At 57.2% G+C, this 26,472-nt stretch overlaps 2 protein-coding genes across 2 annotated transcripts; one reads left to right on the top strand and one right to left on the bottom strand.

Annotated features, from left to right (window-relative positions):
* Positions 1-1,401: 1,401 nt before the first annotated feature.
* Positions 1,402-11,478, bottom strand: COPE (COPI coat complex subunit epsilon). The gene is made up of 10 exons (XM_084221253.1): positions 11,344-11,478; positions 10,586-10,648; positions 9,413-9,519; positions 8,120-8,272; positions 6,763-6,816; positions 6,258-6,339; positions 4,527-4,682; positions 3,576-3,644; positions 2,640-2,714; positions 1,402-2,183 (listed from the first exon to the last, which is right to left on the bottom strand). Exons 1-10 carry the CDS (start codon positions 11,458-11,460, stop codon positions 2,136-2,138), a joined length of 924 nt encoding a protein of 307 aa, XP_084077379.1. The 5' UTR covers positions 11,461-11,478; the 3' UTR covers positions 1,402-2,135.
* A 723-nt stretch (positions 11,479-12,201) lies between these two features.
* Positions 12,202-24,432, top strand: DDX49 (DEAD-box helicase 49). Its single transcript, XM_084221240.1, has 13 exons — positions 12,202-12,336; positions 12,857-12,980; positions 13,650-13,735; positions 14,414-14,535; positions 15,952-16,139; positions 17,393-17,533; positions 18,309-18,384; positions 18,466-18,542; positions 19,280-19,377; positions 20,275-20,349; positions 21,462-21,550; positions 21,673-21,744; positions 22,744-24,432. Exons 1-13 carry the CDS (start codon positions 12,222-12,224, stop codon positions 22,936-22,938), a joined length of 1,458 nt encoding a protein of 485 aa, XP_084077366.1. The 5' UTR covers positions 12,202-12,221; the 3' UTR covers positions 22,939-24,432.
* Positions 24,433-26,472: the final 2,040 nt, after the last annotated feature.

Below are 26,472 nucleotides of genomic sequence, written 5' to 3'. Positions count from 1 at the left end.
AAAGTAAAAACGATATAAATATAAAAATAAAACTATGTAAATCTAAAATAAAACGATGTAAATCTAAAATAAAAACGATGCAAATCTCAACCCAGCCCAGGTCCCGGGCCCGGCAGGAATTCCCGAGCACACTGGGCCCTTTCAGGGTGGCACAAAGGGACATTGAGGGGACATCGCTGGCACGCGGTGCCCCGGCCGGGCGGGCACAAAGGGACCTTTCAGCGCCACCGGAACCAAAACTGCCCCAAAATCACCCAAAGCGCCGGGGGAGGGGCCGGAACTGCGAAAAATCCAGGTTGGGTCTGGCTGGGATTGGGGGGAATTCCAGGGGGAGGTGGTCATAAATCCTAAAAAATAAAAAATCCTAAAATATCCTAAAATATCCTAAAAAATCCAGGCTGGATCTGGCTGGGACTGGGAGAAATTCCCATGGGGAAGTGGCCATAAATCCTTAAAAATCCTAAAATTCTTTAAAAATCCTAAAAAATCCAGGTTGGACGTGGCTGGGATTGGGGGAAATTCCAAAGGGATTTCTGTCACAATAATTCCTAAAAAAATCTTGGTTGGATCTGACTGGGATTGGGGAAATTCCCATGAGGAAGTGGCCATAAATCCTAAAAAATAAAAAATCCTAAAGTTCCTAAAAAATCCTAAAAATCCAGGTTGGATCTGGCTGGGATTGGGAGAAATTCCCATGGGGAAGTGGCCATAAATCCTAAAAAATCCTAAAATTCTTTAAAAATCCTAAAAACTCCAGGTTGGATCTGGCTGGAACTGGGAGAAATTCCAGGAGGATTTCTGACAAAACAGTCCCTAAAAAATCCAGGTTGGATCTGGCTGGGATTGGGGAAATTCCAAAGGGGAAGTGGCCATAAATCCTAAAAAATAAAAAATCCTAAAATTCCTAAAAAATCCTAAAACCTCCAGTCTGGATCTGGCTGGGATTGGTGACAAGGACACTGCAGGAGGGACACCAGACTCAGCCTGAGCCTGTTACAAGAAAATTATTTTTATTTTTATTTTTATTTATTCCTTTTTAAAATTTTTTTAAATTCTTTTGGGGTTTTCCCTCTGGCCAGGCATTTTTATCCCAAAAGGAACTGTCAGAAGGGCTGGGGGTGATGCAGAATTTGGGATTTCCGGGTTCCAGGGGGGATTTTCTGAGTTCCAGAAGGGATTTTTTGGGTTCCAGAGGGAATTTTGGGGTTCCAGAAGGGATTTTGGGGTTCAAGATGGGATTTTTGGGGTTCCAGAAGGGATTTTTCGGGTCCCAAAAGGGATTTTCTGGGTTCCAGGGGGGATTTTCTGAGTTCCAGGGAGGATTTTTTAGGTTCCAGAAGGAATTTTGGGGTTCAAGAAGGGATTTTTGGGGTTCCAGAAGGGATTTTTTGGGTCCCAAAAGGGTCCCAAAAGGGATTTTCTGAGTTCCAGGGGGGATTTTTATGCCCCAGAGAGGATTTCTGGATTCCAGGGGGGATTTTTTTGTGTTCCAGAAGGGATTTCTGAGTTCCAGAGGGGATTTTTTGGGTTCCAGAGGGAATTTCTGGGTTCCAGGGGAGATTTTTTGGGACTCAGGGGGGAGTTTTCGGTTCCAGAGGGGATTTTTTGTGTTCCAGGAGGAATTTTCTGAGTTCCAGAGGGGATTTTTATGGAACACAGAGAGGATTTCTGGGTTCCATTGGGAATTTTTTGGGTTCCAGAGGGGATTTCTGGGTTCCAGAAGGGATTTTTTGGGTTCCAAGGGGGATTTTTTGTGTCCCAGGGGGGATTTTCTGAGTACCAGAGGGGATTTCTGAGTTCCAGAAGGGATTTTTTGGGTTCCAAGGGGGAATTTTTGTGTTCCAATGAAATTTCTGAGTTCCAGGGGGGATCTTTATGTGTCCCAGAGAGGATTTTTGTAATCCAGGGGGGAATTTTCCTCTCCCAGAGCAAATTTCTGGATTCCAGAGGTGATTTTTTGGTTCCAGAGGGAATTTACTGAGTTCCAGAGGGAATTTCTCTGTTCCAGAGGGGATTTTTTTTGTTTCTGGGAGAATTTCCTGGGTTCCAGAAGGGATTTCTGGGTTCCAGAAGGGATTTTTTGTTTTCCAGAAGGGATTTTTTGGCTCCCAGAGAGGATTTTTTGGCTCCCAGGCTCAGGCACTGGGTGCATACTGCAGGGCCAGGCGGTCAAAATCGTTCTCCTGCAACCACAGCAAAAAAAAATTAATCATTAATTGATAATTAATTAATTATTACCAATCAATCCCCCTCCAATTTACATTTATTCCCTCCCCTCAGGCCGAACCCACCACAATCAGCTCCCTAATTAATTCCAATTTATTTAAACCCAATTAAATTCACAGCAAATCCCATTTTTCCCTTTTTTTTGTCATTTGCTGCTTTTCCCTTCCTCTCTCCCCAATCCCCTCTCCCCAAATCCCCTCTCCCATTTTTTTTCCTGTTTTGAGCACAAATTTCCACCTGGATTAAAAAATCTGCATCTCAGAGTTTTTCTTCCAGCTTTGGGATTCCCAAAAAAATGAAAAAACTCAACCAGATGGAGCTGCACCCTTGGGATTTATTTCCCCTGGCTCCACCAGAATGGGGGAAAATTCAATTTATTTGATTTATTTCTATTCTTATTTCTATTTTCTCACCTTGGCCTGGTACTCCTGGATGAAGGGATGGTTTTTGTGAGCATCTTTCAGCTGGGACAGGTAACGATTGGTGACCTGGAGGGACAAAAAAATTCAGTTTTGAGGTGGCAGAATCCCACCTAAATGAGGTTTTTTTCTCACTGATTTTCTCACTGTCCCTGTTCAAACCAGCAGGAGCCATGCACACACTTGGAATAAAAAAATTAAATATTTTAAAATCAATTTTCAGTGGTGGAAAAAAAAATAAATCAGGAAGAGCTGAACTTAGAACTCCAAATGTTTGGGGTTTTTCTCTCAAGAATGAGGAATTGTGGAATTCTGGAATGGTTCGGGTTGGGTGGGACCTCAAGAAGCATCGAGTTCCATGGGAAAAGCCAAATCCCCCAAACCCCCCAAAAACAGTTCCTGGGGCTGGGAGCTGCCAGTGCCCCAAATGAGCCCAAAATGGTCCCATTTATCCCCCAAATGGTCCCAAAATGAACCCATTTATCCCCAAAATGGTCCCAAAATGATCCCAAAATGATCCCATTTATCCCCAAAATGATCCCATTTACCCCCCAAATTATTCCAAAATGATCCCATTTATCCCAAAATGGTCCCAAAATAATCCCATTTATCCCAAAATAATCCCATATATTCCCCAAATGATTCCAAAATGACCCCATTTACCCCAAAATGGTCCCAAAATAATCCCATTTATCCCCAAAATGACCCCATTTATTTCCAAAATGATCCCAAAATGACCCCATTTACCCCAAAATGATCCCATTTACCCCCCAAATAATCCCAAAATGATCCCATTTACCCCCCAAATAATCCCAAAATAATCCCATTTATCCCCAAAATGATTTAAAAATCATCCAATTTCCCCCCAAATTATCCCATTTAACCCCAAAATGACCCCAAACTGACCCCACTCCCCAGCCCCGCTCTCACCTCGGGGGCCTTGCCCAGGTGCTGGCTCAGCACCACCAGGTTCAGCAGCGTCTCAGGGTGCCCGCTGTCCTGGGGAGAGGGGTAAAATAAAAATAAAAATAAGAAATTTAAAAAAATAAAAATAAACCACTCACAAGGCCAAGCACAACGAGGCGGATCCATAAAATTGTCATTGCTGTGGATTTGAGCAGGAAAACTCCTGGGGATTGGGGCTGTCCCTGTCCCTGAGGGGCTGTCCCCTGTCCCTGTGGGGATCTCTGGGCTGTCCCTGTCACTGTGGGCCTGTCCCCTGTCCCTGTGGGCCTGTCCCCTGTCCCTGTGGGTACTCTCTGAATTGTCCCCTGTCCCTGTGGGGCTGTCCCTGAGGGCACCCTTTGGGCTGTCCCCTGTCCCTCAGGGCACTCTTTGGCCTGTCCCCTGTCCCTCAGGGCACTCTTTGGGCTGTCCCCTGTCCCTGAGGGGATCTCTGGCCTGTCCCCTGTCCCTGAGGGGATCTCCCCTGTCCCTGAAGGCACTCTCTGGCCTGTCCCCCATCCCTCAGGGCACCCTCTGGGGCTGTCCCCTGTCCCTGAGGGGCTGTCCCCTGTCCCTGTGGGTTCTCTCTGGCCTGTCCCCTATCCCTCAGGGCACCCTTTGGGCTGTCCCCTGTCCCTGAGAGGTTCCTCTGGCCTGTCCCCTGTCCCTGAGGGCACTCTTTGGGGCTGTCCCCTGTCCCTGAGGGCACCCTTTGGGGCTGTCCCCTGTCCCTGAGAGGTTCCTCTGGCCTGTCCCCTGTCCCTGAGGGGCTCTCCCCTGTCCCTGAGGGCACTCTTTGGGGCTGTCCCCTGTCCCTGAGGGCACCCTTTGGGGCTGTCCCCTGTCCCTCAGGGCCCCCTTTGGGGCTGTCCCCTGTCCCTGAGGGCACTCTTTGGGGCTGTCCCCCATCCCTCAGGGCCCCCTTTGGGGCTGTACCTTGTCCAGGGCCTCCTGGAGCAGCCCCTCGGCCTCGTCCCAGCGGCCCTGGGCCATGGCAGCGGCCGCCTGCCCGTTGAGCAGCAGCAGCGAGGGGCTGTACCTGTCTGCCAGCTCCTGGAAGGTGTAGAAGGCATCCTGCAGCTTCTCCCCGCCCTGCAGGAGAGCAGGGACAGGCAGGGTCATCCCTGGGGCTGGGGGATCCTCATTTACAGACAGGGGTCATGGGAAATCCTGATTTACAGACAGGGTCATCCCTGGGGCTGGGGGATCCTCATTTACAGCCTTGGGGTCATCCCTGGGCTGGGAAATCCTCATTTACAGCCTTGGGGTCATGGGAATTTCTCATTTACAGACAAGGGTCATCCCTGGGCTGGAAATCCTCATTTACAGCCACAGTGTTTATGGGAATTCCTGATCTCCCTCCTTGGGGTCATCCCTGGGCTGGGAAATCCTCATTTACATGTCTGGGGTCATGGGAAATCCTGATCTCCATCCTTGGGGTCATCCCAGGGCGGGAATTCTGATCTCCATCCTCAGGGTCATCCCAGGGATGGGAAATCCTCATTTACAGCCTTGGGGCCATGGGAAATCCTGATTTACAGACAGGGGTCATCCCTGGGGCTGGAAAACCCTCATTTACAGCCTTGGGGTCATCCCTGGGCTGGGAATTCCTGATCTCCATCCTCAGGGTCATCCCTGGGCTGGGAAATCCTGATTTACAGACAACGGGTCATCCCTGGGCTGGGAAATCCTCATTTACAGCCTTGGGGTCATGGGAAATCCTCATTTACAGTCAGGGGTCACCCAGGGGCTGGGAAATCCTCATTTACAGCCTTGGGGTCATTGGAATTCCTGATCTCCATCCTCAGGGTCATCCCTGGGCTGGGGAATCCTCATTTACAGACAAGGGTCATCCCTGGGCTGGGGGATCCTCATTTACAGCCTTGGGGTCATGGGAAATCCTCATTTACAGTCAGGGGTCACCCAGGGGCTGGGAAATCCTCATTTACAGCCTTGGGGTCATTGGAATTCCTGATCTCCATCCTCAGGGTCATCCCTGGGCTGGGGAATCCTGATCTCCATCCTCAGGGTCATCCCAGGGCTGGGAAATCCTCATTTACACACCTGGGGTCACCCCTGGGCTGGGAAATCCTCATTTACAGCCTTGGGGTCATGGGAAATCCTGATCTCCATCCTTGGGGTCATGGGAATTCCTGATTTACAGCCAGAGGTCATCCCTGGGCTGGGAAATCATTATTTCCATCTTTGGGGTAATCCCTGGGCTGGGAAATTCTGATTTACAGCTTTGGGGTCATGGGAAATGCTGATCTCCATCCTTGGGGTCATGAGAATTCCTGATTTACAGACAGGGGTCATCCCTGGGCTGGGAAATTCTGATTTACAGCTTTGGGGTCATGGAATTCCTGATCTCCATCCTTGGGGTCATTCCTGGGCTGGAAAATCCTGATTTACATCTTTGGGGTCATGGGAATTCCTGGTGAGGAGTTGATTTAATGGGATCCCAGGCATGTGAATTTATTTAAGGAGACCCAAGCTGTGTGACCCCGGATCCCACAAATTGCAGGAGTTGTTTCCATCCCTCCTGCACCCCCAAACTCAGCGGTTTTGCCTCGTCCCCAAACCTCTCAAAGGACATTTTGTGTCCTGGAGTCTGGATGGGGACACAGAGCAGCTCCCTGGGGGGTTTGGGGACATTTTGGGACCCACCAGGGCCAGGTTCACCCAGGCTGTGGCCAGCTGGGTCAGGGTGGCATCCTCATCCTGCTCCTGCATCTTCTTCAGCTCCTTCCTGCAGGAGAAGGGGGAATCACAAAGGAAAAGGGATTTCAGCACAAAACCAAACAAACTGGGGGTGTTTCCCCTCGAGTTTTCTGTGTTAGATTTCACCAGGAGAAGCCTGGTGTGATTCCTGGAAATGGGAAAGGAGGAGGGGAAGGAGGGGGGGAAGGAGGAGGAAAAGGAGGAGGGAAAAGGAGGAGGGAAAAGGAGGAGGGAAAAGGAGGAGGGAAAAGGAGGAGGGAAAAGGAGGAGGGAAAAGAAGAAATGAAAAAGGAGAAATGAAAAAGGAGAAAGAAAAGGAAAAATTAAAAAGGAAAAGGGGAAATGAAAAAGGGAAAGGGGAAAGGAGAAGGAAAATGGAAAGGAAAAAGGAAAAGGAAAATAAAAAGGAAAAAGAGAAAGGGAAGAGGGAAGAGGGAAGGCCCAATCCCACCTGGCCAGGTCGAGCCTGTCGAGCTTCAGCAGGATCTGGATCATCATGGCCAAGCTGCAGGGACAGGAGCAGAGGGACTGACCCAGCTGGACTCACCCCAAACCCCCCCGAGGGTCCCTCCTGACCCCAAAACCCCCTGAGGGCCCCTTCTGACCCCAAAACCCCCTGGGATGGCCCTGAGGGTCATTTTTGGGGTGCCCTGACCATCCCAGGCTGTCCCCCTGGTGCAGGGGAGGGTTTTTGGGGTGCCCTGACCATTCCTGGGATCCCCCTGGTGCTGATCCCATTTTTGGGGTGCCCTGACCATCCAGGCTGTCCCCCTGTTTGTACCCCCGTTTTTGGGGTGCCCTGACCATTCCAGGCTGTCCCCCTGGTGCTGATCCCATTTTTGGGGTGCCCTGACCATCCCAGGCTGTCCCCCTGGTGCTGATCCCATTTTGGGGTGCCCTGACCATTCCAGGCTGTCCCCCCATTTCTGACCCCCATTTTTGGGGTGCCCTGACCATTCCAGGCTGTCCCCCTGGTGCACGGGAGGGTTTTTGGGGTGCCCTGACCATCCCAGGCTGTCCCCCCGTTTCTGGGGAGGGTTTTTGGGGTGCCCTGACCATTCCAGGCTGTCCCCCTGGTGCAGGGGAGGGTTTTTGGGGTGCCCTGACCATCCCAGGCTGTCCCCCTGTTTGTATCCCCATTTTTGGGTGCCCTGACCATCCCAGGCTGTCCCCCAGTTTCTGGGGAGGTTTTTGGGGTGCCCTGACCATTCCAGGCTGTCCCCCTGTTTGTACCCCCGTTTTTGGGGTGCCCTGACCATTCCAGGCTGTCCCCCTGGTGCTGATCCCATTTTTGGGGTGCCCTGACCATCCCAGGCTGTCCCCCTGTTTTGTACCCCCGTTTTTGGGGTGCCCTGACCATTCCAGGCTGTCCCCCTGGTGCTGATCCCATTTTTGGGGTGCCCTGACCATCCCAGGCCGTCCCCCTGGTGCAGGGGAGGGTTTTTGGGGTGCCCTGACCATTCCAGGCTGTCCCCAGATCCCCATTTTTGGGGTGCCCTGACCATCCCAGGCCGTCCCCCCGTTTCTGACCCCCATTTTTGGGGTGCCCTGACCATCCCAGGCCATCCCCCCGTTTCTGACCCCCGTTTTTGGGGTGCCCTGACCATTCCAGGCCGTCCCCCTGGTGCAGGGGAGGGTTTTTGGGGTGCCCTGACCATTCCAGGCTGTCCCCCCGTTTCTGACCCCCGTTTTTGGGGTGCCCTGACCATCCCAGGCTGTCCCCCCGTTTCTGACCCCCGTTTTTGGGGTGCCCTGACCATTCCAGGCCGTCCCCCTGGTGCAGGGGAGGGTTTTTGGGGTGCCCTGACCATTCCAGGCCGTCCCCCTGGTGCAGGGCCCTCAGGGCAGCGTCGGGGTCCTGCTGGTGGCAGTAGATGGACGCTGCCATCAGCAGGAAGGTGCTGTTGGCCACGTCCACGCTCTTGGCCATCTTCTTGTCCAGCTCTGCCACGATGGAGTCCCTGGGCAGGGGAAAAGGGGAAATGGGAAAGGGGTTTGGGGGGAATGGGGGAGAAAATGGGGGGAAATGGGGGGAAAATGGGGGGAAAATAGCAGGGAATGGGGGAGAAAATGGGGGAAAATGGGGGGAAAATAGGGGAAATGGGGCAGGAAATGCGGGGGAAAAGGGGGTGGAAATGGGGGTGGAAATGGGGAGAAAAGGCGAAGAAAAGGGGGAGAAAAGGGGAAAGAAAAGGGGAAAGAAAAGGGGGAAAGGAAAAGGGGGAAAGGAAAAGGGGGAAAGGAAAAGGGGGAAAGGAAAAGGGGGAAAGGAAAAGGGGGAAAGGAAAAGGGGGAAAGGAAAAGGGGGAAAGGAAAAGGGGGAAGGAAAGGGGGAAGGAAAGGGGGAAGGAAAGGGGGAAGGAAAGGGGGAAGGAAAGGGGGAAGGAAAGGGGGAAAGAAAAGGGGGAAAGAAAAGGGGGAAAGAAAAGGGGGAAAGAAAAGGGGAGGGGAATGGGGGAAAACAGGAGAGAAAATGGGAGAGAAATGGGGGAGAAAAATGGGGGAAAAGAAGGGGGATTTGGGGGGATGGAATGGAGGAAAATGGGAGAGAAATAGGGGAGAAAATGGGAGGGAATAGGAGAGAAAACGGGGGGAGACAGGGAGAAAATAGGGCAGGAAATGGGAGGAAAGGGGGGAGGAAATCGGGGAGAAAATGGGAGGGAAAAAAGGGGGGAAATGGGGGAGAAAAGGGGTGGGTTTGGGGGGAAAATGGGGAAGAAAATGGGGGGATATGAGGGAAAACAGGAGAGAAAATAGGGAAGAAAATAAGAGAGAAATGGGGGAGAAAATGGGGGGAAATAGGGGAAAATGAGGGAGAAAATGGGAGGAAATGGGGGAGAAAAGGGGGTGAAAATGGGGGGGGGGATTGAGGAAAATGGGGAGAAAAAAAGGGGAGAAAACAAAGAAGAAAGCAGGATAAACCAGGAGAAGCTGAGGCTGCTCCCTCCCTGGAAGGGATCCCTGGATATCAAACCCCAGCCCCAAAGCTCCTGGGCCTGCAGGAATTCCTGGGGCCTCTGGGAGCTTGGCTGCCCCCCAGGACCCCCCAGGACCCCCAGGACCCCCCAGGAACCCCCCAGGAGGGGCTGGGCCGGCCTCACCTCTGGCTCTGGCTGTCACTGGCCAGGAACTGAGCAAACATCCGCACCGGCTGCAGCTCGGGGCTGGAGCTGCCCTGGAGCTCGTCCAGAACCACCCCGAACTTCCTCTGCAAAACAGGCACAGGGGAGGGGGGAAAAACAGGGAAAAATGGGGAAAAACAGGGGAAAAACAGGGGGAAAAACAGGGGAAAAACAGGGGAAAAACAAACAGGGGAAAAACAGGGGAAAAAAGGAAAGGAAAGAAAGGAAAGAATGAGAGGAAAGAAAGGACGAAAAAAGAAGGGAAAAATAGGGAAAAAATGAAAGGAAGGAAAAGAAGGGAAGAAAGGGAAGAAAAAGGAAAGGAAAGGAAAGGAAAGGAAAGGAAAGGAAAGGAAAGGAAAGGAAAGGAAAGGAAAGGAAAGGAAAGGAAAGGAAAGGAAAGGAAAGGAAAGGAAAGGAAAGGAAAGGAAAGGAAAGGAAAGGAAAGGAAAGGAAAGGAAAGGAAAGGAAAGGAAAGGAATGAGAAAAAGGAAAGAAAGGAAAGAAAGGAAAGAAAAGAAAGAAAGGAAAGAAAGGAGAAAAAATAAAGAAAGGAGAAAAAGGAAAGAAATGTAAAAAGGAAAGAAATGTAAAAAAGGAAAAGAAAAGGAAAAGAGAAGAAAAGGGAAGGAAAAGGGAAGGAAAAGGGAAGAAAATGGGAAGGAAAAGGAAAGGAAAAGGAAAGGAAAATGGAAGGAAAAGGGAAGGAAAAGGGAAGGAAAAGGGAAGGAAAAGAAGGAAGAGAAAGGGGAGAAGGAAGATCAAGGAGAGAAGGAAAATCAGGAAAAAGAAAAAAAAGCAGGAAGGGCAGGAAGAGAGGGAGAGAAGGGAGAGAAGGGAGAGAAGGGAGGGTGAGGTTTGAGCAGAACTCTCGAGGATCTGCAGGGACAGGGCCCAGGGATGGATTTGGGATTTGGGAATCCCAGAGCCCAGGGATGGATTTGGGATTTGGGAATCCCAGGGCCCAGGGATGGATTTGGGATTTGGGAATCCCAGGGCCCAGGGATGGGTTGGGGCTGCAGAGGGGGATCTGGGTGGGATTGGGGCAGGGATTCCCAGAGCAGCCCCGGCTGCTGGCAGTGCCCAGGGGCACAGGGGGGGTGGGGGGGGGTCCCTGCCAGGCAGGGGGGGCTCAGCTCAGCTCAGGCTCACCTGGGCGATGTAGGATCGGAACAGGAACACGTCCCGCTCGGCCTCCTGCTGGGGGCTGCTGGGCTGGGGGACAGGGAACCCTCAGGGACCCCAAAACAGCCCCACAAACCCACCCACACCAACAGCCCCACAAACCCACCCCACACAAACAGCCCCACACAAACCCCTCCTGCTGGGGGCTGCTGGGCTGGGGGACAGGGAACCCTCAGGGACCCCAAAACAGCCCCAAAAACCCACTGACACAAACCCACCCCACACAAACAGCCCCACACAAACCCACCCCACACAAACCCACCCCAAAGCAACCCCTCCTGCTGGGGGCTGCTGGGCTGGGGGACAGGGAACCCTCAGGGACCCCAAAACAGCCCCACAAACCCACCCCACACAAAACCACCCCACACAAACCATCCCTATAAAACCAACCCCACAGAAAAACCCCACAAGACCAACCCCACACCAACAGCTCCACACAAAGCAGCCCCATAAAACCCATCCTACAAAACCCATCCTACAAAACCCATCCTACAAAACCCATCCTACAAAACCAACCCCACGCTAAACAATCCCATAAAATCCATCCTAGAAAACCAGCCCCACATTAATCATCCCCACAGAAACCCACCCTAGAAACGCAGCCCCACACAAACAGCCCCACAGAAACCAACCCCAGAGAAAAACCCCACACAAACCAACCCCACACAAACCAGCCCCTCACACCGGCCCCTCACGGCCCCTCGCGGTTCCGGCCGGGTCCCGACCTTGGCGCGCTGCGCCTCGTTGATGGCGGCCTGGAAGGCGCCGATGTAGAAGTTGTTGCGGAGGTCGAAGAGCTCGTCCGGCTCCCCGGCCGGCGCCGCGCCCGCCCCGGCCGCCATCGCCCTCAGACACGAACCCGGAAGCGCCCGCGCCGCGCGGGCTGCCGGGAGCCGCCGTCTCCATGGGAACCGCCAATAGCAACGCGAGGAGGAGACACGTCAGCAAAGCGACGGGTGGGGACGCGGAGTGTGGGAGGGGTTACAGCAAGCTGACCAATGAACAGCGAGCACGGCGGTGACGCCATCAGGGCGGGGTTAGAGCCAGCCGGCCAATGAGCGGCGAGAACGGCGGTGACGCCATCAGGGCGCGCGGCACGGCTTGTGGGCGGGGTCGGAGCGAACCGGCCAATGAGTGACGCGCAAGGCAGTGACGCCATCGGGACGCGCGACGCCGCGAGTGGGCGGGGTTAGGACGACCCGGCCAATGAGCGGCGAGCACGGCCGTGACGCCATCAGGGCGCGCGGCGCCGCGTGTGGGCGGGGTCGGAGCGAGCCGGCCAATGAGCGGCGCGCGAGGCCGTGACGCCATCGGGGCGCGCGGCGCCGTTTGTGGGCGGGGTTAGGACCACCCGGCCAATGAGTGGCGAGCACGGAGGTGACGCCATCGTGGTGGGGTTAGAGCGAGCTGACCAATGAGCGGCAGGCATGGCGGTGACGCCATCGAGGCGGGGTTAGAACGAGCCGGCCAATGAGCGGCGAGCGCGGCGGTGACGCCATCGGGACTCGCGGCGCCGCGTGTGGGCGGGGTCGGAGCGAGCCGGCCAATGAGCGGCGCGCGCGGCGGTGACGCCATCGGGGCGCGCGGCGCGGGCAGCGCGGCCATGGCGGAGTTCCGGGCGCTCGGGCTGGCGCCGTGGCTGGCGGAGCAGGCCCGGCAGGTGGGGCTGCTCCGGCCCACGCCCGTGCAGGCCGCCTGCATCCCGGCCGTGCTGCAGGGTGAGCCCCGGCCCTGCCCTGCCCCGGACCGGCCCCTCAGGGTCCCCGCGCCTCCTTCGGGCCCGGCCGCTCTCCCTCCCTTCCCTTTCTCCGCTCCCGGTTCCGGTCCGGCCGTTCCCCTCCCGGTTCCCGTTCCTGGTCTCGTTCCCCTTTCTCCGTCCGATTCCCGGTTCCCTGCTCCCGTTCCCCATTCCCGTTCCCCTTACCTCGGTTTCCGTTCCCTGTTCCCGTTCCCCATTCCCCATTCCCCCTTTCTTTCCCCGGTTCCCATTCCCGTTCCTCATTACCCGTTCCCCATTCCCATTCCCCGTTCCCCGGTTTCCGTTCCCCATTCCTGTTCCCCGGTTTCCGTTCCCCATTCCCGTTCCCCGGTTCCCATTCCCGGTCCCCATTCCCGTTCCCCATTCCCCATTCCCTTTCCCCGGTTCCCGTTCCCATTCCCCGGTCCCCGTTCCCCGGTTTCCACTCCCATTCCCCATTCCCCGTTCCCGTTCCCGCTGACGCCGCCGGTTCCCCGCAGGCCGGGACTGCCTGGGCTGTGCCCAGACGGGCAGCGGGAAGACGGCGGCGTTCGTGCTGCCGGTGCTGCACGTGCTGGCCCAGGACCCCTACGGCATCTTCTGCCTCGTGCTCACCCCCACCCGGTACCGGGGGACCGGGGGGACCGGAGAGGGCTGGGGGAGAGCTCCGGGGGGAACCGGGGGGAGCTCCAGGGGAAACGGGGAGGGCTGGGGGGAGCTCCGGGGGAACCGAGGGGAGCTCCAGGGGAAACGGGGAGGGCTGGGGAGAGCTCCGGGGGAACCGAGGGGGGAACCGGAGAGGGCTGGGGGCAACCGGGAGGAGCTCCGATGGAACCGGGGGGAACCGGAGAGGGCTGGGGGGAGCTCCGGGGGGAACCGGGGGAGCTCCGGGGGGAACCGGAGAGGGCTGGGGGGAGCTCGGGAGGAGCTCCGGGGCAACCGGGAGGAGCTCAGGGGAACCGGGGGAATGTGGGGGAGCCCGTGGGGAACCGGGGAGAGCCCTGGTGGAGTCAGGGAGAGCCCCGGGGAACCGGGATGAGCCTGGGGGGAACCGGGGGGAGCTCCGGGGGAACCAGGGAGCCCCGGGAAGGCAGAGGAGAACCGGGCAGAGCTCTGGGGGGGACCCTGGAGAGCCCCGGGGAGCTCAGGAGGAGCCGGGGGGAACCGGGGGGGGCCCCGGGGTACTGGGAGGAGCCCTGGGGAGCCGGGAGGAGCCTGGGGGAGCCCCGGAGGAGCCCCGGGAGGAGCCCGGGCCGGCTGAGCCGCGGTTCCCGGTTCTCCCTCCCGGTGCAGGGAGCTGGCGTACCAGATCGCCGAGCAGTTCCGGGTGCTGGGCAAACCCCTGGGCCTCAAGGACTGCGTGGTGGTGGGCGGCCTCGGTGAGTCGGGGGGGGCTTTGGGGGGCCCTCGGTGGGTCTGGGGGACCTCGGTGGGTCTGGGGGCTCTCGGTGAGTCTGGGGGCCCTGCCCTGTTCCCATTCCCAGTGTTCCCAGTGTTCCCAGCCCCATATCCCAGTGTTCCCAGCCCATTCCCATTCAGTCTGTCTGTCCCCAGACATGGTGCCCCAGGCCCTGACCTGCATTTCTAGCCCATTCCCTGTCTGTCTGTTCGTCTGTCTGTCCATCCCCAGCCATGGTGGCCCAGGCCCTGGCCCTGGCTCCCATTCCCAGTGTCCCCATCATTCCCAGTCCATCCCCAGCCCCATTCCCATTGCTCCCAGCCCATTCCCAGCCTGTCCATCTGTCCGTCCCCAGACATGGTGGCCCAGGCCCTGTCCCTGTCCCTCATTCCCAGTGTCCCATCATTCCCAGCCCAATCCCAGCCCCATTCCCATCGTTCCCAGCCCATTCCCAGCCTGTCTGTCTGTCTGTCCCCAGACATGCTGGCCCAGGCCCTGTCCCCCATTCCCAGTGTTCCCATCGTTCCCAGCCCATTCCCAGCCTGTCTGTCTGTCTGTCTGTCCCCAGACATGCTGGCCCAGGCCCTGTCCCCCATTCCCAGTGTTCCCATCGTTCCCAGCCCATTCCCAGCCCGTCTGTCCGTCTGTCTGTCCCCAGACATGGTGGCCCAGGCGCTGGCCCTGGCCCGCCGGCCCCACGTGGTGGTGGCCACCCCCGGGCGCCTGGCTGACCACCTGCGCAGCTCCAGCACCTTCAGCCTGGCCAAGGTCAAGTTCCTGGTGAGCCGGGGGGTCCTGGGGGGTTCCTGGGGATCCTCAGGGGGTTCTGGGGGGGTCCTGGAGATCCTCAGGGGGTCCTGGGGGGGTCCTGGGGGGTTCCTGGGGGGGTTCCTGGGGATTCCGAGGGGGTCCCGGGGGGGTTCTGGGGTTCCTCAGGGGGTCCTGGGGGAATTCTGGGCATCCCAAGGGGGTCCTGGCGGGGGTTCTGGGGTTCCTCAGGGGGTTCCTGGGGATCCCGAGGGGGTCCCGGGGGGGTTCTGGGGTTCCTCAGGGGGTTCCTGGGGATCCCCAGGGGTTTTCTCCATCCCTGGGAGCATTCCTGGCAATCCTGTGGGGTTCCCTGGGTGGATTTCTGGGAATCCCTCTGGGTTCGGGTTCTCTGGAATCCTGGGGGGGTTCTGGGAATCCTCAGGGGTTCCCTGGGTGGGTTTTTGGGAATCCTGAGGGGCTCCCTCCATCCCTGGGAGCATTTCCAGGAATCCTCAGAGGTTCCCTGGGTGGATTCCTGGGAATCCTCCTGGGTTTCCCCAGTCCCTGGGTGGGTTCCTGAGACTCCCTGGTGCATTCCTTGGTGGATCCCTGAGAATTCTGGTGCATTCCTTGGTGGATTCCCTGGAATCCTGGGGTTTCCCTGCTGGGGTTTCCTGATGGATCCCTGGAATCCTGGGATGTCCCTGCTGGGTTTCCCTGCTGGGTTCCCTGTGGATCCCTGGTGGATCCCTGGGGTTTCCCTGTGGATCCCTGGCGGATCCCTGGGTTTTCCTGCTGGGTTCCCTGGTGGATCCCTGGCATGCTGGGATTTCCCTGCTGTGTTCCCTGCAGAGCCCTGGTGGATCTCTGGGGTTTCCCTGCAGGGTTCCCTGGTGGATCCCTGGGGTTTCCCAGTGGATCCCTGGTGGATCCCTGGGGTTTCCCTGCTGGGTTTCCCTGCTGGATCCCTGACTCCCTGGGGTTTCCCTGGTGGATCCCTGGGTTTCCCTGCTGGGTTCCCAGCGGATCCCTGCTGGGTTTCCCTGCTGGATTTCCTGCTGGATCCCTGGTGGATCCATGGCTCCCTGGGTTTCCCTGCTGGGTTTCCCTGCTGGGTTTCCCTGCTGGGTTTCCCTGCTGGGTTTCCCTGCTGGGTTTCCCTGCCGTGTTCCCTGTGGATCCCTGGTGGCTCCCTGGGATTTCCCTGCCGGGTTCCCAGCGGATCCCTGGTGGATCCCTGGTGGATCCCTGGGTTCCCAGCGGATCCCTGGTGGATCCCTGGCGGATCCCTGGGTTCCCAGCGGATCCCTGGCGGATCCCTGGCGGATCCCTGGCGGATCCCTGGGTTCCCGGCGGATCCCTGGCGGATCCCTGGGTTCCCAGCGGATCCCTGGTGGATCCCTGGCGGATCCCTGGGTTCCCATCCCCTGAGGGAGCTGTGCCCAGGTGCTGGACGAGGCTGACCGCCTGCTGGAGCAGGGCAGCGCCGACTTCAGCGCCGACCTGGAGCTGATCCTGGGCGCGGTGCCCGCGCGCCGCCAGACGCTGCTCTTCAGTGCCACCCTGACGGCCACCCTGAGCCAGCTGCGGGCCCTGGCTGCCAACAGCCCCTTCTTCTGGGAGGCCACGGCCCCGTGAGTGCCCAGAACTCCCCCTTCTCCCAGGGGTTTGGCTCCTTTCCACGCTTTTTCCTGGGATTTTGGGGTGTCGGGAGAAGGACGTGGGGAGGGGTCTTGGGAAGGGCTGGAGGGTTCTTGAGAGAGGTGGGAAAGGGGTTGGGGAAGTCTTGAGGGAGTTGGGAATTCCTGAAGAGGATGAAAAGGGGCTGGAGAGTTCCTGGGAAAGGGCTGGAGAATTCTTGAGAGAGTTGGGAATTCCTGAAGAGGCTGGAGAATTCCTGAGGGAGATGAGAAAGGGACTGGAGAACTCTTGAGGGAGTTGGAAATTCCTGGGAAGGAGTTGGAGAGCTCCTGAGGGAGCTGGGAAGGGACTGGAGAATTCTTGAGAGAGCTGGGAATTCCTGAAGAGGCTGGAGAATTCCTGAGGGAGATGAGAAAGGGATTGGAGAATTCTTGAGGGAGTTGGAAATTCCTGGGATGGGGCTGGGAAATTCCTGGGAAGGAGTTGGAGAGTTCCTGAGGGAGCTGGAGAATTCCTGAGGGAGATGAGAAAGGGGTTGGAGAACTCTTGAGAGAGTTGGGAATTCCTGAAGAGGCTGAAAAGGTGCTGGAGAGTTCCTGAGGGGGCTGGAAAGGGGCTGGAGAATTCTTGAGAGAGCTGGGAATTCCTGAAGAGGCTGAAAAGGGGCTGGAGAATTCTTGAGAGAATTGGGAATCTCTGAGAGAGCTGGGACAGGGCTGGGAAATCTCTGGGATGGGGCTGGGAAATTTCTGGGAAGGAGCGGGAGAACTCTTGAGGAAGATGAGAAAGGGATTGGAGAACTCTTGAGGGAGCTGGGAATTCTTGGGAAGGGGCTGGAAAATTTTTGGGAAGGAGCTGGAGAGTTCCTGAGGGAGCTGGAGAATTCCTGAAGAGGCTGAGAAGGGGCTGGAGAATTCCCAAGGGAGATGAGAAAGGGATTGGAGAACTCTTGAGGGAGCTGGGAATTCTTGGGAAGGGGCTGGAAAATTTTTGGGAAGGAGTTGGAGAATTCCTGAGAGAGCTGGGGAGGGGCTCAGCCTGGAGCAAAGCAGGATCAGGGGGACATTCCCAAGTCCCCAGGAGGAGGGGACAGCCTGGAGGGGACACCAGGACAGCAGGGAGCAGCCCCAGGTGGGAATTTCCTCGTGGAAGGGAGTGCAGGGAGGGCTGGGCGTGCTGTGGGACACGAGGGGTGATCCTGGGGGGCTTTTGCAGGGATCCTCAGGGGTCCTGGGGCTCCCTGCAGGGTGAGGACGGTGGAGGGGCTGGAGCAGAGGTACCTGCTGGTGCCCGAGGCGCTCAAGGACGCCTACCTGGTGCACCTGGTGCAGAGCTTCCAGGACCAGCACGAGGACTGGGCCATCATCATCTTCACCAAGACCTGCAAGTGAGAGCCCTCCTCCCCTTCCTCCTCCTTCCTTTTTCTCCTCCTTCCTTTTCCTCCTCCTCTCTTTCCTCCTCTTCCTTTTTTCTTCTTCTTTTTCTCCTCCTTCCTTTTTCCTCCTCCTTCCTTTTTCCTCCTCCTTCCTTTTTCCTCCTCCTTCCTTTTTCCTCCTCCTTCCTTTTTCCTCCTCCTTCTCCTATTTCCTCCTTTTTCTTCCTCCTCCCTTTTTCCTCCTCCTCCTTTTTTCTCCTCCTTCTTTCTCCTCCTTCCTTTTTCCTCCTCCTTTTCCTTCCTTCCTTTTCCTCCTCCCCCCTTTTCCTTCTTCTCCTTTTTCCTCTTCCTTTCTTTTCCTCCTGCTCCTTTTTCCTCCTCTCTTCCTCTTCCTTTCCTCCTCCCTGGCATGGTTTTCACATCCCAGGGATTGTCCCAGGCCATGCTGGAGCACCCTGGGATAATGAGAAGTGTCATAAAAGAGGAGAAAAAGGAGGATTTGGGGAATTACACACAGAAATGGGACGTGTCCCTGCCTGTCCCACCCCTGGAATTGTCCCAGGATATTCTGGAGCACTCTGGGATAGTGGGAGGTGTCATAAAAGAGGAGAAAAAGGAGGATTTGGGGAATTACACACAGAAATGGGAGGTGTCCCTGGAGCTGTCCCAGTTTCCCCACCCCAGGAGCTGTCCTGGGACATGGTGGGACTGTCCCAGCTCTGTCCCTGCCCTGTCCCAGCTCCATCCTCATCCTGAGCATTCTCCTGATTTCCTCCCTCCCTCCCAGGGACTGCCAGGTGCTGAACATGATGCTGAGGAAGTTCAGCTTCCCCTCTGTGGCCCTGCACTCCATGATGAAGCAGGTGAGAGCTGCAGGGCCCTGCCAGGGGCTGCTCCCAGCTGGGATTTCCTCCCAGCCCTCACCTGGAATTTTCTCCTCCCAGAAACAGAGATTTGCAGCTCTGGCCAAGTTCAAGTCCAGCATCTTCAAAATCCTCATTGCCACAGATGTGGCTGCCAGGTAAAGCCAAAACCCCACCTGGGTTTGTTCACCAGAACCAGTTTAGGCTGAGTTTAGCAAGGTCAGACCCCCCAATGCCCCAGATCTGGGTGGGACAGGCTCTTCCCACCTGGGTTTGTTCACCAGAAGCAGTTTAGGCTGAGTTTAGCAAGGTCAGACCCCCAAATGTCCCAGATCTGGGTGGGACAGGCTCTTCCCACCTGGGTTTGTTCACCAGAACCAGTTTAGGCTGAGTTTAGCAAGGTCAGACTCTCAAATGCCCCAGATCTGGGTGGGACAGGCTCTTCCCAAGCTGTCTGAGCTGGGCTTTGGAGCCTGGGGGTGCTGAGGCTCTGCCCAGGGGGGGCTGGGGGGTCCTGGGGCTGCCAGGGAGCAGCTCCAAGGGGACAGGGAATTGTTGGGCTGGGAATTGCTGAGCCCTGAGGAGTTTGGGGCAGGGTTGGGTTTGGGGAAGGGCTGAGTTTGGGGAGTGGTTGAGTTTGGAAATTGTTGAGCTCTGAGGAAGGACTTGGGGAATTGCAATGAGGGAGGAATTTATTCTCCCATCAGCAATAAAGATTTAATCCCTGGGGATCTGGGGCTTTTGGGGAGAGCAGGAATTAAACAGATCCCCATGCCAGGCAAGCACTAAATGGGTTTTCAGGTCCCTCCCACCCCAAACCCCAGTGCCATTTTGCAGTTCTGTGCTGTTTTAGCTGTTTCTCCACCCCTGGGTGGTTTTTTCTCCCTGAATTCAGAGGTTTGGACATCCCTGCAGTGCAGGTTGTCATCAACCACAACACCCCGGGGCTGCCCAAGATCTACATCCACCGCGTGGGACGGACGGCGCGGGCAGGTGAGGGGACACGGGGACACCACGGGGTCACAGCCCCCAGGGAGGGGCCAGGGGGGCCCAGGAGCCCCCCACAGCACCCTCAGCATGGTGGGCAGCACCTGGGAGGGAGGGGAACAGCCAGGAGGATGCAGGGAGGGGATGGAGCAGGACAGGGCTGGGACAGAGCTGGGACATGGCAGGGACAGGCTGGGACAGAGCTGGGACAGGGTTGGGACAGAGCTGGGACAGGGCTGGGACAGGCAGGGACAGGCTGGGACAGGGATGGGACAGGCAGGGACAGGGCAGGGACAGGCAAGGACAGAGCAGGGACAGAGCTGGGACAGGGTTGGGAGAGGGCAGGGACAGAGCTGGGACAGGGCAGGGACAGGGCTGAGACAGAGCGGGGATGGGCAGGGACAGAGGAGGGACAGGGCTGGGACAGGGCAGGGACAGGGCTGGGACAGGCAGGGACAGGCAGGGATTGTCCCACCATGTCCTGGCACAGCTGCTGGGGTGGGGAAACTGGGACAGCTCCAGGGACACCTCCCATTTCTGTGTGTAATTCCCAAAATCCTCCTTTTTCTCCTCCTTTATGACATCTCCTACTATCCCAGAGTGCTCCAGAATATCCTGGGACAATTCCAGGGGTGGGACAGGCAGGGACACGTCCCATTTGTGTCTTTAATTCCCAAAATCCTCCTTTTTCCCCTCCTCTAAGACACCACTGGGGTCACTGGGATCCTGCCCTGCCTGTGTGAGGGTGGCTCCCCCCTCCCTGCTGGTTTTAACGGGGTCATTAATGGGATTTTCAGAGCCAAGAGAGCTCTCCCAGTGTGGGGAGGGAGGGGTTGGCAGGGCCTTGGCTCCATCCCTCTCTCCCTGCCAGGATTGCCCCATCCCTGGTTTTAACCCTTTCAGGGAGGAAGGGCATGGCCATCACCCTGGTGACACAGTATGACATCCACCTGGTGCACGCCATCGAGGAGGAGATCAGTGAGTGGGCTTGGCCCTCCCCTCCCCTTCCCCTCCCCTTCCCCTTCCCCTTCCCCTTCCCCTCCCCAGCCCCTGATCTGGGCTCCCTGGCTGGCTCAGGCAGGGCCCTGCTCGTGTCCCTGCTGCCTTTGGTGGAGCAGAAATTGTGTGGGGCTGTTCTTGATGAGAGCAGCTGCTGCTTCACCAGCAGGGCTCAGATTCCCTGTTCCATGTGTCAGGATCCCTGTTCCATGTGTCAGGATCCCTGTTCCATGTCTCAGCATCCCTGTTCCTTGTCTCAGGTTCCCATTCCTTATTCCACCCTTAAGGATCCCTGTTCCACTCTCCAGGGTCCCTATTCCATGTTTTAGGTTCACATTCCTTGTTCCACTCTTAAGGGCCCCTATTCCTTATTCCCATCTTCACATTCCCTATTCCACGTTTCAGGATCCACTCCTCAGGATCCCCATTCCCTATTCCACTCTTCAGGTTCACATTCCTCATTCCCTATTCCACATTTCAGGATCCCCATTCCCCATTCCATGTTTCAGGATCCCATTCCCCATTCCATGTTTCAGGATCCCCATTCCACTCCTCACCCCACATTCCCTGTATTTTTTTGGCAAACCCCAGAGCTGCAGGAGCCGTAGGCAGAGGGGAGCCCAGGGTGCACCAACCCCACATTCACCCCCAGAAAATCCCCCTGGTGTCCCCATGGGTGTCCCCTGAGGAGGATTTGGGATTTGGGGTTGTGACCCTCCATATCTCCCTGCCCCAGAGCTGCAGCTGCAGGAGCAGAGGGGATCCCTGAGTCCCTGCAGGGAGCCCAGGCTGCACCAACCCCACATTCACCCCCAGAAATTCCCCCTGGTGACCCCATGGGTGTCCCCTGAGGAGGGTTTGGGATTTGGGGTGTGTGACCCTCCGTGTCTCCCTGCCCCAGAGCTGCAGCTGCAGCTGCCGGAGCAGAGGGGATCCCTGAGTCCCTGCAGGGAGCCCAGGGTGCACCAACCCCACATTCACCCCCAGAAATTCCCCCTGACAACCCCAGGGCCCTGCTGGTGTCCCCCTGGGTGTCCCCTGAGGAGGGTTTGGGATCTGGGGTTGTGACCCTCCGTGTCTCCCTGCCCCAGAGCTGCAGCTGCCGGAGTTCTGTGTGCAGGAGCAGCTGGTGCTGGACATCCTGACCCAAGTGAACGTCACCAGGAGGGAGTGTGAGATCGTGAGTGCCCCGGGGCTGGGGCAGCCTCCCCTGGGGCCTCTCCCGGCTCTTTTGGGGGGTTTCACACTTTTCCAGGGGTTTTGCTGCTCAGGGTTGAGGTTGGGGCTCTGCTGCTCTTCCAGGAGCTGGAGGGGATGGACTTCGATGAGAAGAAGGAAATCAACAAGAGGAAGCAGCTGATCCTGGAAGGGAAGGTGAGAGCGGCTGCTTCGTCAGCTGGGGAGTGGGGGAAGGGGAGAAGGGAAGGACAGCCCCCAGCATGTCCCCAGTGGTGTCCTGGGCCTGTCCCCAACATGCTAGGCCTGTCCCCAGGGTCTTGGGCCTGTCCTCAGAGTCCTGTCCCAGGTGTGTCCCCAGTGTCCCTGTCCCCAGAGACCTGTCCCTGTCCCCGCCGTGCTGTCCCCATGTCCCCTCTGTCCCCAGGACCCCGAGCAGGCGTTGCAACGCCGGGCGGAGCTGTCCCCATGTCCCCGCTGTCCCTGTGTCAGTGTCCCCAGTGTCCCCATGTCCCCGTGTCCCCAGGACCCCGAGCAGGCGGTGTGGCGGCGGGCGGAGCTGTCCCCATATCCCCGCTGTCCCTGTCCCAGTGTCCCCAGTGTCCCTGCTGTCCCTGTCCCCAGTGTCCCCAGTGTCCCTGCTGTCCCTGTCCCATGTCCCCGTGTCCCTGCTGTCCCTGTCCCAGTGTCCCCAGTGTCCCCATGTCCCTGCTGTCCCTGTCCCAGTGTCCCCAGTGTCCCCATGTCCCCCTGTCCCCTCTGTCCCCAGGACCCCGAGCAGGCGGTGCGGCACCGGGCGGAGCTGTCCCCACTGTCCCCATGTCCCTGCTGTCCCTGTGCCAGTGTCCCCACTGTCCCCATGTCCCCACTGTCCCCATGTCCCCGCTGTCCCTGTCCCAGTGTCCCCACTGTCCCCATGTCCCCGCTGTCCCTGTGCCAGTGTCCCCACTGTCCCCATGTCCCTGCTGTCCCTGTGTCAGTGTCCCCCTGTCCCCGTGTCCCCTCTGTCCCCAGGACCCCGAGCAGGCGGTGCGGCGCCGGGCGGAGCTGTCCCCAGTGTCCCTGCTGTCGCTGTCCCCAGTGTCCCCAGTGTCCCTGCTGTCCCTGTCCCAGTGTCCCCATGTCCCTGCTGTCCCCAGTGTCCCTGCTGTCCCTGTGTCAGTGTCCCCATGTCCCTGCTGTCCCCTCTGTCCCCAGGACCCCGAGCAGGCGGTGCGGCGCCGGGCGGAGCTGTCGCGGATCCGGGGCAGGAACCGGGAGTGCCGGGAGCGGCTGCAGCAGAGGCTGCAGAGGAGGAGGGAGCTGCAGCTGCAGAGGAAACTGCACAGGAGGATGGAGAGGAGGAGGAGGAAGAAGGACAAGGACGAGGACGAGGACAAGGAGGAGCAGTGACGTGGCCAGGCCTGGCCTGGCGTGCCCTGGAATTGCTGCTGCTTTGGGGAAATTGGGATTGAGCCCTGGATTGGGGAAAAACTCAGTGCTGGGAGGAGGGAGGAATCCCAGAACCCTTGGGATTGGGGTTGGGATTGGGAGGAGCCCAGGGCTCACCCAGGCTGCTCCAGCCTGGCCTTGGACATTCCAGGGATCCAGGGGCAGCCTCAGCTGCTCTGGGAATTCCAGCCAGGAATTTCAGCCCAAATCCCACCCAGATTCCCCTCTCCAGTTTAAATCCATTCCCTGGGCCCTGGAATTCCCAAATCCATTCCCTGGCTCCTGGAATTCCATCCCAAATCCCTCTGGAGTCCCTTGAGGCTCTGGAGGCAGCTCCAAGGTTTCCCTGAATCTTTCTCCCACTTTTCTTGGATGTTCCAGGGATCCACAGCTGCTCTGGGAATTCCAGCCAGGAATTCCAGCCCAAATCCCACCCAGATTCCCTTTTCCAGTTTAAATCCATCCCTGGGCCCTGGAATTCCCAAATCCCAAATCCATCCCTGTGTCCTGGAATTCCCAAATCCCTCCCTGGCTCCTGTCCCTCCACCCCTCATCCCAAATCCTCTCCAGCTCCTTTGGAGCTCCTTGCACCTCTGGAAGCAGCTCCAAGTTTTCCTTGGATCCTTCCCTTTCCTGCTCAGCTCAGCCTCCTGTGCTCAGGGGGAATCTCCAGGAGCTTTTCCTTGCTCATCCCCCTCTCCTGGTGATTAATTTCTCCCGTTATTAACGCTCTGGCTGGGCTGTGAATAATTAAAATCCTCATTTGTGAGGCCTCAGCCAGGAGGGGGCTGGGCTGGAGCTGCTGCCAGACACAAAAAATGCACAAAATGCTCCTGCCAGACACAAAAAAATGCACAAAATGCTCCTGGCAGACACAAAAAATGCAGCTTTGTCACCTCTGCAGCACAAGATTTCCCCCCCTGGAAGCACAAAAAGAAGGAATTAATCAGGGTGATAAGGTTAATGAGGAATTCATCAGGGCAGCAGAGGGGAGGGGTTGGTGCCCCTGCTGGGAAACAACCAAAAAATAAATAAAATCCTCTGGAATTGGAACCCAAATCCTCTGGAATTTGGGCTCTGGAGCAGCCCAGGGAATTTTTCTGCTGGCTGGGGCCAGATTTGAGGGAAGTGCTGGTGAAAAATGGGATTTCATCAGGGAGGGAGGAGGGAAGGGCCCCCCAGCCCCATCCATCACAGCCTGGACAAAGGTTTATTTATTCCCAAATGCTGATCCAAAAGGATTTCCAGAAGATTCTGGCAAGGATGAGAGTGGCTCCAGCCCAGGGAGGGAACACTGGGCTGGCACTGCCTCAGGGACAGCCCCAAACCTGCTGTGGAAATGGTTTTGTGTCATTTTTGGGTGATTTTGTGTCAATTTTGTGTCAAATTTGCAGCAGAATCAGCAAATGCTGTGTCAAAATAGACACAAAAAAAGGTTTGGAAACTTTCTGAACAAACAGCCAAATAAAGCATTGAAATAAAAGAAATAAAGAGATGAGGCAGCAAGAGGAATGATGCTTAAAATAAAATTGGGGAAGTTTTAAAGCACAGCCAGGGTCTCCCTCAGGCCTGGCTGGATTCCAGAGGCTGGACAACATCTCCCAAACTTCTGAGATTACTCCCAAATTTCTGGGGCACTCCCAAATTTCTGGGGTATTCCCAGATTTCTGGGATAACTCTGAAACTTCTGAGATTAATCCCAAATTTCTGGGGTAATCCCACTTTGAAACTTCTGGGGTAACTCCCAAACTTCTGAGATTGCTCCCAAATTTTTGGGGTAATCCCACTGTGAAACTTCTGGGGTAACTCCTGAATTTCTGGGCAAGCTCCTGAATTTCTGGGGTAACTCCTGAATTTCTGGGGTCCCCCCACACCCCCCAGCCGGGCCCTGTCCCTGTCCCACACCCCAGGACATCCCTGGGGGCTGCCCACTCTGGAAGGGACCAAAAAAAGAAACCAAACCCCCAGAGCAGCTGAGATTTGCTCCATTTAATTTCCAATTAACCTCAGAAACGCCCTGAGGGATTCCCTTGTCCCAAATTCTTCCTGCCCAGCCCCAAATCCTCAAACCCTCCGTGCTCAGCTCGTCCAGGCTGTCAAAGCGCAGAATTTTCCAGAATTTTCCTCCATCTCTGGGTTGCTCCACCAGCATGGAGGAAGAGGAAAAAGAAGCAAAACCCCAAAAGCAGCTGAGATTTGCTCCATTTAATTTCAGGTGCCAACCCAGCAGCTCAGTGTCCCTCGCCCCAAATTCCCCAGCCCAGCCCCAAATCCTCAAACCCTCTGTGCTCAGCTCATCCAGGCTGCATTTTCCAGAATTTTCCTCCCTCTCTGCTGCTCTGGGATGCTCCAGGGACTGGGAACACCCAGGAGGAGGAAGAGGAGGAGGAAGAGGAGGAACTGGTGCTGGCTGTGCCCAGCCCCTCCTGCCTGCCCAGGCAGGATCTGCAAAAGGCCAAGTGGTTCCTAAAAAACTACAGAAAAATCCCCCCCACCCCAAAAGGGCTCGGCCCCCTCCCCCTAGAAAATGTAAAAACCTGGGGGACAGAGCGGGGGTGGCAGCGGGGGTGGCACAGTGACACGGGCACAGCTGGCACCTCTGGGCTGGGCTCAGGGGCTCCCTGGAGAGGATTTGGGGGTTCAGGGGCTCCCTGATTCAGGGGTTCAGGTGCTCCTTGGAGAGGATTTGGGGGCTCAGGGGCTCCCTGATTCAGGGGTTCAGGTGCTCCTTGGAGAAGATTTGGGGGTTCAGGGGCTCCCTGGAGAAGGTTTGGGGGTTCAGGAGCTCCCTGGAGAGGTTTGGGGGTTCAGGGGCTCCCTGGTTCAGGGGTTCCCGTGCTTCCTGGTGAGGATTTGGGGGTTCAAGCTCTCCCCAAAGAAGGTTTGGGGGTTCAGGATCTCCCTGGAGAGGACTTGAGGACTTCAGGTTCTCCCTGGAGAGTGTCAGAGGTTCAGGTGCTCCCTGGAGAGGATTTGGGGGTTCAGGGGCTCCCTGGAGAGGATTTGAAGACTTCAGGTTCTCCCTGGAGAAGGTTCGGGGGTTCCCGTGCTCCCTGGAGAAGTTTTGGGGGTTCAGGCTCTCCCTGGAGAAGGTTTGGGGGTTTCCGTGCTCCCTGAAGAGAATTTGGGGGTTCAGGCTCTCCCTGGAGAAGGTTTGGGGCTCCAGCTGCTCCCTGGAGAGGATCTGAAGACCTTGGGAACTCCTTGGAGAGGTTTGGGGGTGCAGGAGAGGTTCAGGAGCTCCGTGCCCAGCCTGGTGCCCGCTCTGGCCAGGCAGCTGCTGGTGGGTGACAAATCCTGCCCGGACAGGGCCGGGGACACTGGGTGCCCACGGCAGCTCTGGGTGGTGCCCACGGGAGATCTCAGTGATGTCTGCAGGAGCTCTCAGTGCCCACAGGAGCTCTCAGTGCCCACGGGAGATCTGGGTGGTGCCCACGGGAGCTCTGGGTGGTGCCCACGGGAGCTCTGGGTGGTGCCCACGGGAGCTCGGGGTGG

The sequence above is a fragment of the Fringilla coelebs genome (assembly GCF_963513975.1).
Source record: "Fringilla coelebs genome assembly, chromosome: 24".
In the NCBI taxonomy this organism is placed as follows: domain Eukaryota; kingdom Metazoa; phylum Chordata; class Aves; order Passeriformes; family Fringillidae; genus Fringilla; species Fringilla coelebs.
The sequence above is the reverse complement of the archived record's forward strand: the minus strand, read 5'-3'. Positions and strand labels throughout refer to the sequence as shown.

Excerpts from the sequence above, each read along its gene's own strand:
- COPE (XM_084221253.1), bottom strand. The coding sequence starts at position 11,460 with ATGGCGGCCGGGGCGGGCGCGGCGCCGGCCGGGGAGCCGGACGAGCTC. Across the intron at positions 6,340-6,762 it reads GACAGGCTCGACCTGGCCAG|GAAGGAGCTGAAGAAGATGC; the intron begins GTGGGATTGGGC and ends CTTCTCCTGCAG. Across the intron at positions 2,184-2,639 it reads TCCAGGAGTACCAGGCCAAG|GAGAACGATTTTGACCGCCT; the intron begins GTGAGAAAATAG and ends CTGTGGTTGCAG.
- DDX49 (XM_084221240.1), top strand. The coding sequence starts at position 12,222 with ATGGCGGAGTTCCGGGCGCTCGGGCTGGCGCCGTGGCTGGCGGAGCAG. Across the intron at positions 12,337-12,856 it reads CATCCCGGCCGTGCTGCAGG|GCCGGGACTGCCTGGGCTGT; the intron begins GTGAGCCCCGGC and ends GGTTCCCCGCAG. Across the intron at positions 13,736-14,413 it reads CGTGGTGGTGGGCGGCCTCG|ACATGGTGGCCCAGGCGCTG; the intron begins GTGAGTCGGGGG and ends GTCTGTCCCCAG.